The sequence below is a fragment of the Phyllobates terribilis genome, unplaced genomic scaffold, assembly GCF_046119375.1.
Source record: "Phyllobates terribilis strain yellow unplaced genomic scaffold, ASM4611937v1 Scaffold_5__5_contigs__length_657084704, whole genome shotgun sequence".
NCBI lineage: Eukaryota > Metazoa > Chordata > Amphibia > Anura > Dendrobatidae > Phyllobates > Phyllobates terribilis.
The window spans coordinates 413,830,152-413,851,834 of record NW_027362765.1 but is presented as its reverse complement, the minus strand read 5'-3'; the positions used below and the strand labels follow the sequence as shown (position 1 = coordinate 413,851,834).

The 21,683-nt window shown below is 47.0% G+C and overlaps 1 protein-coding gene across 1 annotated transcript in view; it reads left to right on the top strand.

Annotated features, from left to right (window-relative positions):
• The window catches only part of LOC141273387 (alpha-1-macroglobulin-like), a 352,694-nt gene that overhangs the window by 177,295 nt on the left and 153,716 nt on the right, over window positions 1-21,683 (top strand). The window contains exon 2 of the mRNA XM_073685148.1: window positions 18,981-19,164. Coding sequence (XP_073541249.1) covers window positions 18,981-19,164 — 184 coding nt within the window. The remainder of the gene's footprint in view (window positions 1-18,980; window positions 19,165-21,683) is intronic.

The window sequence follows — 21,683 nt, the reverse complement described above, 5'->3', positions numbered from 1 at the left end:
ATTAAAACCGTCTTGTTAAGCTACTGCGACCTCCACGTCTCTTCCAAGGAGCATTAAAACCGTCTTGTTAAGCTACTGCGACCTCCACCACTTTTCCAAGGGGTATTAAAACCGTCTTGTTAAGCTACTGCAACCTCCACGTCTCTTCCAAGGGGCATTAAACCCGTCTTGTTAAGCTACTGCGACCTCCACGTCTCTTCCAAGGGGCATTAGAACCGTCTTTTTAAGCTACTGTGACCTCCACCACTTTTCCAAGGGGCATTAAAACCATCTTGTTAAGCTACTGCGACCTCCACGTCTCTTCCAAGGGGCATTAAAACCGTTTTGTTAAGCTACTGCAACCTCCACCACTTTTCCAAGGGGTCATTAAAACCGACTTGTTAAGCTACTGCGACCTCCACCACTTTTCCAAGGGGCATTAAAACCGTCTTGTTAAGCTACTTCGACCTCCACCACTTTTCCAAGAGGCATTAAAACCATCTTGTTTTGCTAATGTGACCCCCACGTCTCTTCCAAGGGGCATTGAAACCGTCTTTTTAAGCTACTGCAACCTCCACCACATTTCCAAGGGGCATTGATATTGTCTTTTTATTCCACTGAGACCTCCACCATTCTTCCAAGGGGCATTAACACCATCTTGTTAAGCTACTGCGACTTCCACGTATCTTCCAAGGGGCATTAAAACCGTCTTGTTAAGCTACAGCGACCTCCACCACATTTCCAAGGGGTATTAAAACCTTCTTGTTAAGCTACTGCGACCTCCACCACTTTTCCAAGGGGCATTGATATTGTCTTTTTTTTCCACTGCGACCTCCACCACTTATCCAAGGGGCATTAAACCGTCTTGTTAAGCTACTGGGACCTCCACCACTTTTCCAAGGGGCATTGATATTGTCTTTTTATTCCACTGCGACCTCCACCATTCTTCCAAGGGGCATTAAAACTGTCTTGTTAAGCTACTGCGACCTCCACGTCTCTTCCAAGGGGCATTAAAACCAACTTGTTAAGCTACTGCGAGCTCCACCACTTTTCCAAGAGGCATTAAAACCGTCTTGTTAAGCTACTGTGACCCCCACGTCTCTTCCAAGGGGCATTGAAACCGTCTTTTTAAGCTACTGCAACCTCCACCATTTTTCCAAGGGGCATTGATATTGTCTTTTTATTCCACTGCGACCTCCACCATTCTTCCAAGGGGCATTAAAACCATCTAGTTAAGCTACTGCGACCTCCACGTCTCTTCCAAGGGGCATTAAAACCATCTTGTTAAGCTACTGCGAGCTCCACCACATTTCCAAGGGGTATTAAAACCGTCCTGTTAAGCTACTGCGACCTCCACCACTTTTCCAAGCTCCATTGATATTGTCTATTTTTTCCACTGCGACCTCCACCACTTATCCAAGGGGCATTAAAACCGTCTTGTTAAACTACTGGGACCTCCACCTCTTTTCCAAGGGGCATTGATATTGTCTTTTTATTCCAATGCGACCTCCACCATTCTTCCATGGGGCATTAAAACCATCTTGTTAAGCTACTGCGACCTCCACGTCTCTTCCAAGGGGCATTAAAACCATCTTGTTGAGCTACTGCGACCTCCACCACTTTTCCAAGGGGCATTAAAACCGTCTTGTTAATCTACTGCGACCTCCACATCTCTTCCAAGGGGCATTAAAACCGTCTTGTTAAGCTACTGCGACCTCCACCATTCTTCCAAGGGGCATTAAAACCGTCTTGTTAAGCTACTGCGACCTCCACGTCTCTTCCAAGGGGCATTAAACCCGTCTTGTTAAGCTACTGTGACCTCCACCACTTTTCCAAGGGGCATTGATATTGTATTTTTTTTCCACTGCGACCTCCACCATTCTTCCAAGGGGCATTAAAACCGTCTTGTTAAGCTACTGCGACTTCCACGTCTCTTCCAAGGGGCATTAAAACCGTCTTGTTAAGCTACTGCGACCTCCATCACTTTTCCAAGGGGCATTAAAACCGTCTTGTTAAGCTACTGTGACCTCCACGTCTCCTCCAAGGGGCATTAAAACCAACTTGTTAAGCTACTGCGTCCTCCACCACATTTCCAAGGGGTATTAAAACCATCTTGTTAAGCTACTGGGACCTCCACCATTCTCCAAGGGGTATTAAAACCATCTTGTTAAGCTACTGTGACCTCCACCACTCTTCCAAGGGGCATTGATATTGTCTTCTTTTTCCACCGCGACCTCAACCACTTATCCAAGGGGCATTAAACCGTCTTGTTAAGCTACTGGGACCTCCACCACTACTCCAAGTGGCATTAAAACCGTCTTGTTAAGCTACTGCGACCTCCACGTCTCTTCAAAGGAGGATTAAAACCGTCTGGTTAAGCTACTGCGACCTCCACCACTTTTCCAAGGGGCATTAAAACCGTCTTGTTAAGCTACTGCGACCTCCACGTCTCTTCCAAGGGGCATTAAAACCGTCTTGTTAAGCTACTGCGACCTCCACGTCTCTTCCAAGGGGCATTAAAACCGTATTTTTAAGCTACTGTGACCTCCACCACTTTTCCAAGGGGCATTAAAACCATCTTGTGAAGCTACTGCGACCTCCACATCTCTTCCAAGGGGCATTAAAACCATCTTGTTAAGCTACTGCGACCTCCACCACTTTTCCAAGGGGCATTAAAACCGTCTTGTTAAGCTACTGCGACCTCCACCACTTTTCCAAGGGGCATTAAAACCGTCTTGTTAAGCTACTGTGACCCCCACGTCTCTTCCAAGGGGCATTGAAACCATCTTTTTAAGCTACTGCAACCTCCACCATTTTTCCAAGGTGCATTGATATTGTCTTTTTATTCCACTGCGACCTCCACCATTCTTCCAAGGGGCATTAAAACCGGCTTGTTAAGCTACTGCGACCTCCACGTCTCTTCCAAGGGGCATTAAAACCATCTTGTTAAGCTACTGCGAGCTCCACCACATTTCCAAGGGGTATTAAAACCGTCTTGTTAAGCTACTGCGACCTCCACCACTTTTCCAAGGGGCATTGATATTGTCTATTTTTTCCACTGCGACCTCCACCACTTATCCAAGGGGCACTAAAACCGTCTTGTTAAACTACTGGGACCTCCACAACTTTTCCAAGGGGCATTGATATTGTCTTTTTATTCCACTGCGACCTCCACCATTCTTCCAAGGGGCATTAAAACCATCTTGTTAAGCTACTGCGACCTCCATGTCTCTTCCAAGGGGCATTAAAACCATCTTGTTGAGCTACTGCGAACTCCACCACTTTTCCAAGGGGCATTAAAACCGTCTTGTTAATCTACTGCGACCTCCACATCTCTTCCATGGGGCATTAAAACCGTCTTGTTAAGCTACTGCGACCTCCACCATTCTTCCAAGGGGCATTAAAACCGTCTTGTTAAGCTACTGCGACCTCCACGTCTCTTCCAAGGGGCATTAAAACCATCTTGTTAAGCTACTGTGACCTCCACCACTTTTCCAAGGGGCATTGATATTGTATTTTTTTTCCACTGCGACCTCCAACATTCTTCCAAGGGGCATTAAAACCGTCTTGTTAAGCTACTGCGACTTCCACGTCTCTTCCAAGGATCATTAAAACCGTCTTGTTAAGCTACTGCGACCTCCATCACTTTTCCAAGGGGCATTAAAATTGACTTTTAAGCTACTGCGACCTCCACGTCTCTTCCAAGGGGCATTAAAACCGTCTTGTTAAGCTACTGTGACCTCCACGTCTCCTCCAAGGGTCATTAAAACCAAATTGTTAAGCTACTGCGACCTCCAGCACTTTTCCAAGAGGCATTAAAACCGTCTTGTTAATCTACTACGACCCCCACGTCTCTTCCAAGGGGCATTGAAACCGTCTTTTTAAGCTACTACAACCTCCACCACTTTTCCAAGGGGCATTGATATTGTCTTTTTATTCCACTGCGACCTCCACCATTCTTCCAAGGGTCATTAAAACCGTCTTGTTAAGCTACTGCGACCTCCACGTCTCTTCCAAGGGGCATTAAAACCATCTTGTTAAGCTACTGCGTCCTCCACCACATTTCCAAGGGGTATTAAAACCGTCTTGTTAAGCTACTGGGACCTCCACCATTCTCCAAGGGGTATTAAAACCATCTTGTTAAGCTACTGTGACCTCCACGTCTCTTCCAAGCGGCATTAAAACCGTCTTTTTAAGCTACTGTGACCTCCACCACTTTTCCAAGGGGCATTAAAACCATCTTGTTAAGCTACTGCGACCTCCACGTCTCTTCCAAGGGGCATTAAAACCGTCTTGTTAAGCTACTGTGACCTCCACGTCTCCTCCAAGGGTCATTAAAATCAAATTGTTAAGCTACTGCGACCTCCAGCACTTTTCCAAGAGGCATTAAAACCGTCTTGTTAATCTACTACGACCCCCACGTCTCTTCCAAGGGGCATTGAAACCGTCTTTTTAAGCTACTACAACCTCCACCACTTTTCCAAGGGGCATTGATATTGTCTTTTTATTCCACTGCGACCTCCACTATTCTTCCAAGGGTCATTAAAACCGTCTTGTTAAGCTACTGCGACCTCCACGTCTCTTCCAAGGGGCATTAAAACCATCTTGTTAAGCTACTGCGTCCTCCACCACATTTCCAAGGGGTATTAAAACCGTCTTGTTAAGCTACTGGGACCTCCACCATTCTCCAAGGGGTATTAAAACCATCTTGTTAAGCTACTGTGACCTCCACCACTCTTCCAAGGGGCATTGATATTGTCTTTTTTTTCCACTGCGACCTCCACCACTTATCCAAGGGGCATTAAACCGTCTTGTTAAGCTACTGGGACCTCCACCACTATTCCAAGTGGCATTAAAACCGTCTTGTTAAGCTACTGCGACCTCCACGTCTCTTCCAAGGAGCATTAAAACCGTCTTGTTAAGCTACTGCGACCTCCACCACTTTTCCAAGGGGCATTAAAACCGTCTTGTTAAGCTACTGCAACCTCCACGTCTCTTCCAAGGGGCATTAAAACCGTCTTGTTAAGCTACTGCGACCTCCACGTCTCTTCCAAGCGGCATTAAAACCGTCTTTTTAAGCTACTGTGACCTCCACCACTTTTCCAAGGGGCATTAAAACCATCTTGTTAAGCTACTGCGACCTCCACGTCTCTTCCAAGGGGCATTAAAACCGTCTTGTTAAGCTACTGCGACCTCCACCACTTTTCCAAGGGGCATTAAAACCGTCTTGTTAAGCTACTTCGACCTCCACCACTTTTCCAAGAGGCATTAAAACAGTCTTATTTTGCTACTGTCACCCCCACGTCTCTTCCAAGGGGCATTGAAACCGTCTTTTTAAGCTACTGCAACCTCCATCACTTTTCCAAGGGGCATTGATATTGTCTTTTCATTCCACTGCGACCTCCACCATTCTTCCAAGGGGCATTAACACCATCTTGTTAAGCTACTGCGACTTCCACGTCTCTTCCAAGGGGCATTAAAACCGTCTTGTTAAGCTACAGCGACCTCCACCACATTTCCAAGGGGTATTAAAACCTTCTTGTTAAGCTACTGCGTCCTCCACCACTTTTCCAAGTGGCATTGATATTGTCTTTTTTTTCCACTGCGACCTCCACCACTTATCCAAGGGGCATTAAACCGTCTTGTTAAGCTACTGGGACCTCCACCACTTTTCCAAGGGGCATTGATATTGTCTTTTTATTCCACTGCGATCTCCACCATTCTTCCAAGGGGCATTAAAACTGTCTTGTTAAGCTACTGCGACCTCCACGTCTCTTCCAAGGGGCATTAAAACCAACTTGTTATGCTAATGCGACCTCCACCACTTTTCCAACGGGCATTAAAACCGTCTTGTTAAGCTACTGCGACCTCCACCACTTTTCCAAGGGGCATAAAAACCGTCTTGTTAAGCTACTGCGACCTCCACCACTTTTCCAAGAGGCATTAGCACCGTCTTGTTAAGATACTGTGACCCCCACGTCTCTTCCAAGGGGCATTGAAACCGTCTTTTTAAGCTACTGCAACCTCCACCATTTTTCCAAGGGGCATTGATATTGTCTTTTTATTCCACTGCGACCTCCACCATTCTTCCAAGGGGCATTAAAACCGTCTTGTTAAGTTACTGCGACCTCCACGTCTCTTCCAAGGGGCATTAAAACCATCTTGTTAAGCTACTGCGAGCTCCACCACATTTTCAAGGGGTATTAAAACCGTCGTGTTAAGCTACTGCGACCTCCACCACTTTTCCAAGGGGCATTGATATGGTCTATTTTTTCCACTGCTACCTCCACCACTTATCCAAGGGGCATTGATATTGTCTTTTTATTCCACTGCGACCTCCACCATTCTTCCAAGGGGCATTAAAACCATCTTGTTAAGCTACTGCGACCTCCACGTCTCTTCCAAGGGGCATTAAAACCATCTTGTTGAGCTACTGCGACCTCCACGTCTCTTCCAAGGGGCATTAAAACCGTCTTGTTAAGCTACTGTGACCTCCACGTCTCCTCCAAGGGGCATTAAAACCAACTTGTTAAGCTACTGCGACCTCCACCACTTTTCCAAGAGGCATTAAAACCGTCTTGTTAAGCTACTGGGACCCCCACGTCTCTTCCAAGGGGCATTGAAACCGTCTTTTTAAGCTACTACAACCTCCACCACTTTTCCAAGGGGCATTGATATTGTCTTTTTATTCCACTGCGACCTCCACCATTCTTCCAAGGGGCATTAAAACCATCTTGTTGAGCTACTGCGACCACCACCACTTTTCCAATGGGCATTAAAACTGTCTTGTTAAGGTGCTGCGACCTCCACATCTCTTCCAAGGGGCATTAAAACTGTCTTGTTAAGCTACTGCGACCTCCACCATTCTTCAAGGGGCATTAAAACCTTCTTGTTAAGCTACTGCGACCTCCACTTCTCTTCCAAGGGGCATTAAAACCGTCTTGTTAAGCTACTGTGACCTCCACCACTTTTCCAAGGGGCATTGATATTGTCTTTTTATACCACTGCGACCTCCACCATTCTTCCAAGGGGCATTAAAACCGTCTTGTTAAGCTACTGTGACCTCCACCACTTTTCCAAGGGGCATTGATTTTGTCTTTTTATTCCACTGCGACCTCCACCATTCTTCCAAGGGGCATTAAAACCGTCTTGTTAAGCTACTGCGACCTCCACGTCTCTTCCAAGGGGCATTAAAACTGTCTTGTTAAGCTACTGCGACCTCCATCACTTTTCCAAGGGGCATTAAAATCGACTTTTAAGCTACTGCGACCTCCACGTCTCTTCCAAGGGGCATTAAAACCGTCTTGTTAAGCTACTGTGACCTCCACGTCTCTTCCAAGGGGCATTAAAACCGTCTTTTTATTCAACTGCGACCTCCACCATTCTTCCAAGGGGCATTAAAACCGTCTTGTTAAGCTACTGTGACATCCACGTCTCATCCAAGGGGCATTAAAACCATCTTGTTAAGCTACTGCGACCTCCACCACTTTTCCAAGTGGCATTGATATTGTCTTTTTATTCCACTGCGACCTCCACCATTCTTCCAAGGGGCATTAAAACCATCTTGTTAAGCTACTGCGACCTCCACGTCTCTTCCAAGGGGCATTAAAACCATCTTGTTGAGCTACTGCGACGTCCGCCACTTTTCCAAGGGGCATTAAAACCGTCTTGTTAATCTACTGCGACCTCCACATCTCTTTCAAGGGGCATTAAAACCGTCTTGTTAAGCTACTGCGACCTCCACCATTCTTCCAAGGGGCATTAAAACCGTCTTGTTAAGCTACTGCGACCTCCACGTCTCTTCCAAGGGGCATTAAAACCGTCTTGTTAAGCTACTGTGACCTCCACCACTTTTCCAAGGTGCATTGATATTGTATTTTTTTTCCACTGCGACCTCCACCATTCTTCCAAGGGGCATTAAAACCGTCTTGTTAAGCTACTGCGACTTCCACGTCTCTTCCAAGGGGCATTAAAACCGTCTTGTTAAGCTACTGCGACCTCCATCACTTTTCCAAGGGGCATTAAAATCGACTTTTAAGCTACTGCGACCTCCACGTCTCTTCCAAGGGGCATTAAAACCGTCTTGTTAAGCTACTGTGACCTCCACGTCTCCTCCAGGGGCATTAAAACCAACTTGTTAAGCTACTGCGACCTCCACCACTTTTCCAAGTGGCATTAAAACAGTCTTGTTAAGCTACTGCGACCTCCACCACTTTTCCAAGAGGCATTAAAACCGTCTTGTTAAGCTACTGCGACCTCCACGTCTCTTCCAAGGGGCATTAAAACCATCTTGTTATGCTACTGCGTCCTCCACCACATTTCCAAGGGGTATTAAAACCGTCTTGTTAAGCTACTGGGACCTCCATCATTCTCCAAGGGGTATTAAAACCATCTTGTTAAGCTACTGTGACCTCCACCACTCTTCCAAGGGGCATTGATATTGTCTTCTTTTTCCACTGCGACCTCCACCACTTATCCAAGGGGCATTAAATCGTCTTGTTAAGCTACTGGGACCTCCACCACTACTCCAAGTGGCATTAAAACCGTCATGTTAAGCTACTGCGACCTCCATGTCTCTTCCAAGGAGCATTAAAACCGTCTTGTTAAGCTACTGTGACCTCCACCACTTTTCCAAGGGGCATTAAAAGCATCTTGTTAAGCTACTGCGACCTCCACGTTTCTTCCAAGGGGCATTAAAACCGTCTTGTCAAGCTACTGCGACCTCCACCACTTTTCCAAGGGGCATTAAAACCGTCTTGTTAAGCTACTGCGACCTCCACCACTTTTCCAAGGGGCATTAAAACAGTCTTGTTAAGCTACTTCGACCTCCACCACTTTTCCAAGAGGCATTAAAACCGTCTTATTTTGCTACTGTGACCCCCACGTCTCTTCCAAGGGGCATTGAAACCGTCTTTTTAAGCTACTGCAACCTCCACCACTTTTCCAAGGGGCATTGATATTGTCTTTTTATTCCACTGCGACGTCCACCATTCTTCCAAGGGGCATTAACACCATCTTGTTAAGCTACTGCGACTTCCACGTCTCTTGCAAGGGGCATTAAAACCGTCTTGTTAAGCTACAGCGACCTCCACCACATTTCCAAGGGGCATTGATATTGTCTTTTTTTTCCACTGCGACATCCACCACTTATCCAAGGGGCATTAAACCGTCTTGTTAAGCTACTGGGACCTCCAACACTTTTCCAAGGGGCATTGATATTGTCTTTTTATTCCACTGCGACCTCCACCATTCTACCAAGGGGCATTAAAACTGTCTTGTTAAGCTACTGCGACCTCCACGTCTCTTCGAAGGGGCATTAAAACCAACTTGTTATGCTAATGCGACCTCTACCACTTTTCCAACGGGCATTATAACCGTCTTGTTAAGCTACTGCAACCTCCACCACTTTTCCAAGGGGCATTAAAACCGTCTTGTTAAGCTACTGCGACCTCCACCACTTTTCCAAGAGGCATTAAAACCGTCTTGTTAAGCTACTGTGACCCCCACGTCTCTTCCAAGGGGCATTGAAACCGTCTTTTTAAGCTACTGCAACCTCCACCATTTTTCCAAGGGGCATTGATATTGTCTTTTTATTCCACTGCGACCTCCACGTCTCTTCCAAGGGGCATTAAAACCATCTTGTTAAGCTACTGCGAGCTCCACCACATTTCCAAGGGGTATTAAAACCGTCTTGTTAAGCTACTGTGACCTCCACCACTTTTCCAAGGGGCATTGATATTGTCTATTTTTTCCACTGCGACCTCCACTACTTATCCAAGGGGCATTAAAACCGTCTTGTTAAACTACTGGGACCTCCACCACTTTTCCAAGGGGCATTGATATTGTCTTTTTATTCCACTGCGACCTCCACCATTCTTCCAAGGGGCATTAAAACCATCTTGTTAAGCTACTGCGACCTCCACGTCTCTTCCAAGGGGCATTAAAACCATCTTGTTGAGCTACTGCGACCTCCACCACTTTTCCAAGGGGCATTAAAACCGTCTTGTTAAGCTACTTCGACCTCCACCATTCTTCCAAGGGGCATTAAAACCGTCTTGTTAAGCTACTGCGACCTCCACGTCTCTTCCAAGGGGCATTAAAACCATCTTATTAAGCTACTGTGACCTCCACCACTTTTCCAAGGTGCATTGATATTGTATTTTTTTTCCACTGCGACCTCCACCATTCTTCCAAGGGGCATTAAAACCGTCTTGTTAAGCTACTGCGACCTCCACATCTCTTCCAAGGGGCATTAAAACCGTCTTGTTAAGCTACTGCGACCTCCACCACTTTTCCAAGGGGCATTAGAACCGTCTCGTTAAGCTACTGCGACCTCCACCACTTTTCCAAGAGGCATTAAAACCGTCTTGTTAAGCTACTGTCACCCCCACGTCTCTTCCAAGGGGCATTTAAACCATCTTTTTAAGCTACTGCAACCTCCACCATTCTTCCAAGGGGCATTAAAACCGTCTTGTTAAGCTACTGCGACCTCCACGTCTCTTCCAAGGGGCATTAAAACCATCTTGTTAAGCTACTGCGAGCTCCACCACATTTCCAAGGGGTATTAAAACCGTCTTGTTAAGCTACTGCGACCTCCACCACTTTTCCAAGGGGCATTGATATTGTCTATTTTTTCCACTGCGACCTCCACCACTTATCCAAGGGGCATTAAAACCATCTTGTTAAGCTACTGCGACCTCCACGTCTCTTCCAAGGGGCATTAAAACCATCTTGTTGAGCTACTGCGACCTCCACCACTTTTCCAAGGGGCATTAAAACCGTCTTGTTAATCTACTGCGACCTCCACATCTCTTCCAAGGGGCATTAAAACCGTCTTGTTAAGCTACTGCGACCTCCACCATTCTTCCAAGGGGCATTAAAACCGTCTTGTTAAGCTACTGCGACCTCCACGTCTCTTCCAAGGGGCATTAAAACCGTCTTGTTAAGCTCCTGTGACCTCCACCACTTTTCCAAGGTGCATTGATATTGTATTTTTTTCCTCTGCGACCTCCACCATTCTTCCAAGGGGCATTAAATCCGTCTTGTTAAGCTACTGCGACTTCCACGTCTCTTCCAAGGGGCATTAAAACCATCTTGTTAAGCTACTGAGACCTCCATCACTTTTCCAAGGGGCATTAAAATCGACTTTTAAGCTACTGCGACCTCCACGTCTCTTCCAAGGGGCATTAAAACCGTCTTGTTAAGCTACTGTGACCTCCACGTCTCCTCCAAGGGGCATTAAAACCAACTTGTTAAGCTACTGCGACCTCCACCACTTTTCCAAGAGGCATTAAAACCGTCTTGTTAAGCTACTGGGACCCCCACGTCTCTTCCAAGGGGCATTGAAACCGTCTTTTTAAGCTACTACAACCTCCATCACTTTTCTAAGGGGCATTGATATTGTCTTTTTATTCCACTGCGACCTCCACCATTCTTCCAAGGGGCATTAAAACCATCTTGTTGAGCTACTGCGACCACCACCACTTTTCCAAGGGGCATTAAAACTGTCTTGTTAAGGTACTGCGACCTCCACATCTCTTCCAAGGGGCATTAAAACTGTCTTGTTAAGCTACTGCGACCTCCACCATTCTTCAAGGGGCATTAAAACCTTCTTGTTAAGCTACTGCGACCTCCACTTCTCTTCCAAGGGGCATTAAAACCGTCTTGTTAAGCTACTGTGACCTCCACCACTTTTCCAAGGGGCATTGATATTGTCTTTTTATACCACTGCGACCTCCACCATTCTTCCAAGGGGCATTAAAACCGTCTTGTTAAGCTACTGTGACCTCCACCACTTTTCCAAGGGGCATTGATTTTGTCTTTTTATTCCACTGCGACCTCCACCATTCTTCCAAGGGGCATTAAAACCGTCTTGTTAAGCTACTGCGACCTCCACGTCTCTTCCAAGGGGCATTAAAACTGTCTTGTTAAGCTACTGCGACCTCCATCACTTTTCCAAGGGGCATTAAAATCGACTTTTAAGCTACTGCGACCTCCACGTCTCTTCCAAGGGGCATTAAAACCGTCTTGTTAAGCTACTGTGACCTCCACGTCTCTTCCAAGGGGCATTAAAACCGTCTTTTTATTCCACTGCGACCTCCACCATTCTTCCAAGGGGCATTAAAACCGTCTTGTTAAGCTACTGTGACATCCACGTCTCATCCAAGGGGCATTAAAACCATCTTGTTAAGCTACTGCGACCTCCACCACTTTTCCAAGTGGCATTGATATTGTCTTTTTATTCCACTGCGACCTCCACCATTCTTCCAAGGGGCATTAAAACCATCTTGTTAAGCTACTGCGACCTCCACGTCTCTTCCAAGGGGCATTAAAACCATCTTGTTGAGCTACTGCGACCTCCGCCACTTTTCCAAGGGGCATTAAAACCGTCTTGTTAATCTACTGCGACCTCCACATCTCTTTCAAGGGGCATTAAAACCGTCTTGTTAAGCTACTGCGACCTCCACCATTCTTCCAAGGGGCATTAAAACCGTCTTGTTAAGCTACTGCGACCTCCACGTCTCTTCCAAGGGGCATTAAAACCGTCTTGTTAAGCTACTGTGACCTCCACCACTTTTCCAAGGTGCATTGATATTGTATTTTTTTTCCACTGCGACCTCCACCATTCTTCCAAGGGGCATTAAAACCGTCTTGTTAAGCTACTGCGACTTCCACGTCTCTTCCAAGGGGCATTAAAACCGTCTTGTTAAGCTACTGAGACCTCCATCGCTTTTCCAAGGGGCATTAAAATCGACTTTTAAGCTACTGCGAGCTCCACGTCTCTTCCAAGGGGCATTAAAACCGTCTTGTTAAGCTACTGTGACCTCCACGTCTCCTCCAAGAGGCATTAAAACCAACTTGTTAAGCTACTGCGACCTCCACCACTTTTCCAAGTGGCATTAAAACCGTTTTGTTAAGCTACTGCGACCTCCACCACTTTTCCAAGAGGCATTAAAACCGTCTTGTTAAGCTACTGCGACCCCCACGTCTCTTCCAAGGGACATTGAAATCGTCTTTTTAAGCTACTACAACCTCCACCACTTTTCCAAGGGGCATTGATATTGTCTTTTTATTCCACTGCGACCTCCACCATTCTTCCAAGGGACATTAAAACCATCTTGTTAAGCTGCTGCAACCTCCACGTCTTTTCCAAGGGGCATTAAAACTGTCTTGTTAAACCACTCTGAACTCCACAACTCTTCCAAGGGGCATTGAAATGTTGTTTTTATTAACTCTAACCTCCACGACTCTTCCAACGGGCATTGAATTTCCTCCTAATTTTAGTCAGCTTTTGTTTTTCAATGCATAGGTGAACACTAAGGAGATCTAATCCCCAATAATGGGTAGAAGGTTTTTAGTATGCTTTAATCCACATCTGTTTCAAGGGGCATTGCAGTTCCTCATAATTTTTGGATAGCCTTCCATTCACTGCTTAGGCCAACAGTGCACAGGAGACCCAGTTGCTATAAATGGAATAAACGGTTTAGTTAAGGCCCTCTGACCTCCATGTCCCTTCCAAAGGCCATTGGAGTGCCTCAAAATTTTTGGTAGGCATTGCACTCACTGTATGCCCTCTAACTGTGTAGCCGAACCGCTCCTTTTGGTACAGAAACATATCCTACAAGACATGTGTGGTTGACTGGCCTGATATTGATGTGAATGGTCCCTGTTCCTCCTGCTCTTTCTCCTTTGCCACCACCTCACCCATCATTCATCACCTGAAGCTTTGTTTTAATGGGAGTCATAGAACAGGGATAGTAGCAGGAAAACATCCAGCAATCCTCGGAGGAGGTAGGATATGCGCCAAAACGCTGACCACCTCAGGCCTAGCCGCTACTACATACATGTGCTTGCATTCCAAAAAATCAAAGCAGATGCTAACTTCTACATCATCATCATGCTCCTCACCTTGGCACTCCGGAGGAGTCTGGTTCTCTGGTGGGCTTGTCCAATGCTGCCCTAAAGCAAGCCAGGCTAAGAAAAGTGTGGGGAAAGTTGACAGGAGAAATAGGGGTGGCTGGGGACCGTTTATGGACACCTGGCCGCCCCCAGGCGGCTGGGGACCGTGTGTGAACACCCGGCCGAGGGGCGGCTAGGGACCGAGTATGGACACCTGGCCGCCAGGCGGCTGGGGACTGAGCATGGATACCTCGCTGCCGAAGCAGCCATGAGGTAGTGGCCAGCTTCGGCCTCCTCCAAACTAAAAGGCCCCATTTCAAGTGCAAGCTAACAGTATGGTATTGCAGCCTGGGGGTGGGTGGGTGGCAGGCTGCATACTTGCGCTTGCATTGCAAGGAATGGGGGAGGTACAATTAAACACTGCCCTGGGACAAGGACTTGCACGGGGATAGTTGCAAGTCTGCATCTTCTGATGCGGCAAGGATCACTTCTGATGGGCACACTTTTAGGCAGTGACCTGGGTGTCAGAGATGCTTCCAGGGGTCTTCCCCATGCTGTTCCCATGTCTTTTCAGCACTGTATGCATGTGTCATACAGCACATGGCCAGATAAGATTGTAAAATGTTAAAATGACATTTCCCGGTGAATGCATTTGTCATAGTTGAAAGCAATACAAAAGTGCAAAAACGCATAAAAAATGCTACTTGTGAACATAGCCCAAGGTGTGGAGGAGTATGTTTGTTTTTGGTTATTTATTTTACCTTATACACACTTTATAAGTCTTTACACTGGAAAGGAAATTCCTTAACATATTTCACAGGAAAGCAGTTTCAGTTTCGTTTTTGAACGTTTTATTGTGAGCCTGTAAAAGTGGCTTAATACCTCTGACCACGTTGTTGACAGCAGTGACCTGGGGGTCAGAAATGCTTCCAGGGGCGATCCCCATGCTGTCCCCATGTCATTTGAGCACTGTCACTATCGTTTTGGGCACTTTTTAGGCTTTCTACAGACTGCCGGGGGAGCCGCCGCAAAAATGTTCGGGTCTCCCATAGACTAACATTGGTCTCGTTGCTCGGGTCGAGCACCCGAGTATCACGGCGAGCTCAGCCCGAGCTTCGAGCACCCGAGCATTTTAGTGCTCGCTCAACACTACTGAACATACATTTCAGTATGCCAATATTTCGGATTTTAAAAACATTTTTCAAGCTGTTGTTATACAGTATTCTAATTTACTGAGATAATGACTTTTGTGTTTTCATTGGTTGTAAGCCATAATCATCAACATTAACAGAAATACACACCTGAAATAGATCACTCTGTTTGTAATGACTCTATATAATATATGAGTTTCACTTTTTGTGTTGAAGAACTGAAATAAATGAACTTTTTGATGATATTTTAATTTAGTGAGATGCACCTGTACATGTATAAAAATAAAGTTACTAAAAAGTACTTTTAAAAATACATGGAACACAATAAATGCTGGAAAATAAGCAGATGTATAGAAGCCATATTCTGTAGGTCAGCGTTCTCCAACCTGGAGCTGTATGGAGTCAATGGGAAAAACTTTTTTCCAGCAGACCCTACCAGGAGGTCAAGAGGGGGCTGAAAATTGCTGAAATGGGTGCAAACACCGCTGAAATGGAATGGGAACAGCATGGGGAAAACGCCTGCAAGCATCGCTGACACCCAGGTTGCTGCTAGGAACAATATTGTCAGAGTATTACGCCACTTTTATGGACTGACAGTAAAACAAACAAAACCGAAGATAAAATAGAATTTACAGGAAAAAATGTTAGTTTTTGTTAATGTATAATGACTTGTATATTAGGCAAAATAAAAAAAGAGAAGCAAAAGAAATCTCTCACCCTTTTTCCCTATTGTTTTTAGCAATAAATAAATAATTTAAAAAAAACGACGTGGGGTCCCCACTATTTTTAATAACTAGCAAAGGCAAAACAGATAGCTGCAGGCTGATATTATCAGGCTGGTAAGGTGTATTGGTATTGGCCTCTTCCCAGCCTAAAAAAAACAGCCCACATCTGCCCCAGAACTAGCACATCACATTAGATGCGCCAATCGTGGCACCCTGACTCAGCTGTTTCCGATTGCCCAGGTGCGGTGGCAATCAGGGTAATGGCATTTGGGATTGATGACAGCTGTGATTTGTCAACGGGCCCATTCAAATCAATGAGTCCGTGTAAACACGTACCGCAGACGGATGCCATCCGTGTGACACGTACCGGCGTTTGGGAATCAGCAGTACAGTTAGCGCTGTTCCCAAGCGCTGGGTGCTGAACGCTGCCTTCATCATGGTTCCCTGCCGGCGCTGCCATCAGCACCAGCAAAGGATAATGATGAGAGTAGTAGTCCACTCCCCGTGTCTCCACCTGTAAAAATAAGCATAAAATAAAAATATCCATATACTCCCCAGTCCCAAGTGTCCCCCGCAGTAATCCATGCGACCGCTCACGCCGAGGAGCGGGGGAGAATGACTCCTTCAGCGAGCGGACCCCGGACCTCCAATGCGCTCAGTGAGTGACAGGACACCGCTCACTGAGTGCAGCTCCAGGGCCCGCTCACTGGAGCGAGTCATTGTCCCCGGCTCTTCGGCGTGAATGGTCTCATGGATTACAGCGGGGGACACTTAGGACAGGTGAGTATATGTATTTTTAATTTTATTCTTATTTTTACAGGTGGAGACACCAGGAGCAGACACTACTACTCTCATCATTATCCCTTGCTGGTGCTGATCGCAGCACCAGCAGAAGTCTATGATGAGGGTAGCGTTCAGCGCTAACTGTACCGCTGATTCCCAAATGCCAGTACGTGTGCTCCTGATGTGGCACACGGGCAGCACACGACTGTCACACAGGTGCACACAGACATATGGACACAGATACCGTTACTGTTTTTTCCGGTACCGGAAATGTCAGGATGTGTGAAAGAGGCCTTAAGGAGACTTTAAGGTTATTAGAGTTCCCAGCTGTTGGGACACCTGGAGGCTGTGAACTCTGGTAACCTTAGTTCACAGCCTCCAGGTGTCCCAGCAACTGGGAATTCCAGTAACTTTAAAGTCTACCGACTGTGTGCGCAAGTTGCGTTTTTACCACTATTTTTACAGCAATGAATGCTGTTTAAAGCTAGTTGAAAAAAAAAGGAAAAGGCTTACTTAAAGAGAGGATAGCTAGATAGATAGCACTCCAGAAAATGGTGAAAGAGCAGGACTTTATTAGCCCATCTGGTGTCGCTTGAGGCTCAGACTTGAGAAAGGCTGTTCATAGCCGAAACATTACCACGCAAGATGGGCTAATAAAGTCCGGCTTTTTTCACCATTTTTTAGAGTGCTGCCTGCTTTTCTTCTGAATATATGTGTGACAACAGGATAGTTAGCTGGGAGGCCTTGCACCCATAGTTCAAAGTCTTTTGGTGCTGTTCCAGATCTTCTTTTTGATTAGATAGATAGATAGATAGATAGATAGATAGATAGATAGATAGATAGATAGATAGATAGATAGATAAAGAAATAGCCAGCAGATATCCGGCAGCTTTCTAGGAATAAATCAATTTAAAAAAATGATGTGGGGTCCCGCCTATTTTAATAACCAGCTAAGGCAAAGTAGTTAGCTGCGGCCTGATATTACCAGGCTGGGAAAGTCCATGGTTATTGGCCCCTTCCCATCCTAAAAATACCAGCCCACAGCCGCCCCAGAACTGGCACATCACATTAGATGCGCCAATTCTGGCACCCTGTCTCAGCTCTTCCCAATTGCCCTGGTGTGGGGCAATCAGGATAATGGGATTAGAGGTTGATGTCAGCATCTGGCGCTAACACTAAGCCTTGGGGTTAGTAATGAAGAGGTGTCAGCCAGACACCCCCATTACTAACCCTGGAAGAAAAAAATCAATAAACACACACACAGAAAAGTCCTTTATTTTAACAAAAAAAAAAAACAGATACCCTCTTTCACTAACTTATTTTGCCAAAAAAATCCCACGCCGGTCTGTCGTAGTCCAATGGATATGCCGTAATCCACATCAATGTCCCACGACGAGCCTATCCAAAATTCCAGCCTATGGAGGAATAGGCTGGAATTTTGTCACGCCAGCATACACTGCCAGATCTCACAACGCTCCACGATAGCCGGCAGTGTCTGTGATCAGCGGTGACGTCAGTAAGGTTACTTTTTCTTGTCTTATATGTTTTTTAATTGTACTTTTTAACTAAGTGGTGCTGTATGTCTTTTCTATAATAAAATTTCTACAATGTTTTCAATACACTGCCTCTATATTTGATTATTTACTATGCTTGGTGCCTGCTCTACCCTTTGCTTTTTCTCTGTCAGTAAGGTTACTGCCGGTCACAGATGCTGTTTCCTACGCTGTCACACAGCATCTGTGATTGGCGGTAACCTTCCTGACGTCACCGCTCGTCACTGGCAGCGGCTGCTACAGCATATCAAGCTTCATTCTGTGGCTGAGACTTCATATGCTGCAGACAATGGAGTGGTGGATCCTGGTGACATGGACTATGTCTGACCTTTACTGCCTAATAAATTGGTAAATGAGACGAATTGTCGGGGAATGTTTTTTTGTTTTTTTTTTAAATAAAGGACTTTTGTGTGGGTTTATTTGTTTTTAAATAACTTATCTGCCAGTTAATCAGATGTAAATGCTTAATGAATATTCACTCAGTGCTGACAAATGGGCGGGTGAAGCAGTGAATATTCCTTTTATCCTCTGACTTCAGAGGTCAGTGGGCTAAGCATTGGGTCCCTTGGTCTTAGATAGACCCAATGACGCGATGCGACCAGCCAATCACAGTAATGCCAGTAGCCAACATGGCTATTGTGTTACTGTGTATGGCAGGCAATCCCTGCATGTTGATTGGCTGTCTAACAGCCGTGAAACATGCGGGATAGCAACTCGAGCATTGCGCTCGAGCACCCCCGATACTCACCCCGGATACTCGGCACGCTCACACATCACTATTCGTAACTAATTACATAATGCATGTATCGAATTGCACAGTATCAATTTCAGATGTATTCCTATTTCCTTGTTATTTTCTAATAGTCATTGATGGTTTTCTTGTTTTATAGCCATTATGTGATTACCGTTGCTGCATATCTAGAACCAGGGGCAGAGGAGAAAGTCTGCGTGACCTGGGTTGATCTGAAGGGGCCAGTTGATTTAAAGTTGGAGTTGAAGAAAGATGACCAAGTCCACATTATAGGCGAAAACAAAATAGACACCCAAGACCATTCCGAGTGTTATTCATTCAAGGTTAGTATCCATCTATGGTAACCTGGGCAAACTGCAATGCGGGGTCACATCTGGCCCTTTGGATGTTCCTATCTCATTTGTGAATGTAGCGCCCCGAGGGTTCGGTTGCTACAGGGGTATTGCACCTCGGCCAAAGGTGTGATATTCCACTCCCAGGTAAGGATGGAGTGTGGACCAGGGCTCAGTTAGCTGCATACACCACACACACCCCATTTCCGGGGGACAGCTCGACGGTGCTCCCATTGATATATATGCAGGCACAACTGACTATGTCCCTGGCTGGAGTGGGGAGGGGGGAGAAAAACCCAGTGGTGTAGGAGCAGAAAGGGGACGGTTTCTGGAGCATAGGAAGGAGCTCATTGGTTGCAGGTCACCTGAGCTCAGACACAGAGAAGCAGATAAAAGGTGGGGGCCATCTTAGGAGGGGGTTCAGTACAGTGGAGAGCTGACAGGGAGCAGAGGCTCTGTAGGAGCTCTGCTCAGAAAGCAGGCCTAGAGAAGAGGCCAGGGCCAGACTGGAGGAGAGGAGAAGGAACAGGAAAGAAGGAGAAGAGACAGAGAAGCAGAAGGGCTCAGAAACAAGAAGGCAGAAGGGACCCCAAGAGCCCATGAGATATCGGGTGAAGGGTGAGGCAGAATAAGGGTACTGGATCCCAAGTTGGTGGAGGTAAATTATTACTCAGCCAAAGACCGGAGGTCGTGATCATCTATTGGTGCGACCCCCCGCCAAACCTACTAGGAAGGCACCATATAGGATAGCGGGAAATGGGGCCCACGTTTGCCCGCATAGATCCGCGGCAGCTGGACAGAAGTTTGGTCACTGGTGGGGCATGAGCCAGAGAAAGGACAGAAGGGAGACCTGTGCCATACTCCTGAATTGCCTGAGGGTTGACCAAGCCCCTCACCTGGTGGACGCAGCACGGCTTGGGCAGTCATTACCGGCGGAAGTGACTTGGATATCAACTGTGAGTAAAAGACCTTGGAATGCAACACGTTGTCTCTGTGTTTCTTACCGCGCCAGCACTAACGGTACTGGGACGCCCTCCACCACAACCCCCACCATCTACGCTCACTGCCCTGGGGCTGCACTCCCGTGGGGAGTTATACTATTCTCTGCTGCACCCACAACACCAGCCTCGGCGGTCTGCCTTGCAGCGGCGGTTCATCCTGACCGCAATCCACGGGTAGCATAGTCGGACATTCATAACTCTACAAATAGACTGCCACAGCATTTGGTCTGACCACCCTGAGTCACGGGATCGGGTTGCCACTACTACCCCCAGCATCGCATAAGAGCCCGGTTCCGGGTACCACACAGCCCAGGGGGCGAGTCAGCTTTTGGCGTAGTGGGCAGGATTGTGACCAACCCGCCACAAACGGGTATTGCGTGCCTGAAAAGACTGTAAAGAAACCTTAAAAAGAGACTTCCCGCCATCCGGAGCCTTTTCCCCCCATCTTCAGCCGTTTTCCCGCCATCGGACGCCATCTTCGGGATGCTGCGCAGGAATAAGAGGGGCGTGGACGTCAAAAACGCGCGGAGTCCGAAGCCCCGCCTCACGCGCTGACCCCGCACAAGGTACTGGAAGGTGCCCAGCGAGCGCTGACGTCAGCAGCGCGAGACGCCAGGTCCTCAACGCAGACCATCGTCAGAGGAGCCGCGGCCTACAGAAGAGGATCGCCGGAAGGTAGGCCACGGTTAACCAGGGGGGAGGAAGACATCAGGAATGGAGGGCAAGATGGCGGACCGGCAGCAGACTAAGCTGCCCAGCATCGGCGATGCCCCAGCCGTCGCGGGTCCCGACCAGCGCCAGGAGAAGATGCGTAATGCAGGAGCGGTCGCGGGAGCAGGTAAGAGGAGTCTCCCTGTCCCGGACGCTGCCAGCGTCAGCCTGCTCCCGGGCCCCCTGGTGGAGCCGCCGATCCCGGGCATCATCAACAGCGGCCCTCTCCAGGCCCGGTCGCAAGGCCTGATCTCCCCAGGCGCCTCCCAACCGCGTGCGCCCCCGTTCCCGAAGCCACCACCCCTTGGGACTGACCTGTACAGCCAGCTCGCCGAACCCGGTTATCCAGAGGACCCGGACGGGTCTGAAGAATATGGCGAGGAGGAAGAAGGTGCGCAGGGAGGACACCGCTACTAAGAAATGGCAGCGTACCAATGTACATAGTTGCCCGTCAGGGTGAAGGAACTGTTGCAGAGAGTTACCCGGTATCGGGTCAGTTAGAACCGGCTGAGGACTGAGAGCAGCCATCCCCTTCCCTACTTGGCCGAGGACTGAGAGCGGCCGTCCCTGTAAATAGTTGCGCTTCCTAAAGCACCCCCTATTGGTTTTATAAAAGAACTACAACGTTTATCTTAGCTAGACTTTTGCACCTTTAAGAAGAGTGAACACCTGGTCGCAAGTTGCACCGCGGCCAGTGCACAAGAAAATGTTTTACATGAAAATGTTTTATATGACAAAAGAGTTCCAGTAGTATTAACAATGTCTTATAAAGAAAAGTGTTTCCCATAAAGGGAATTG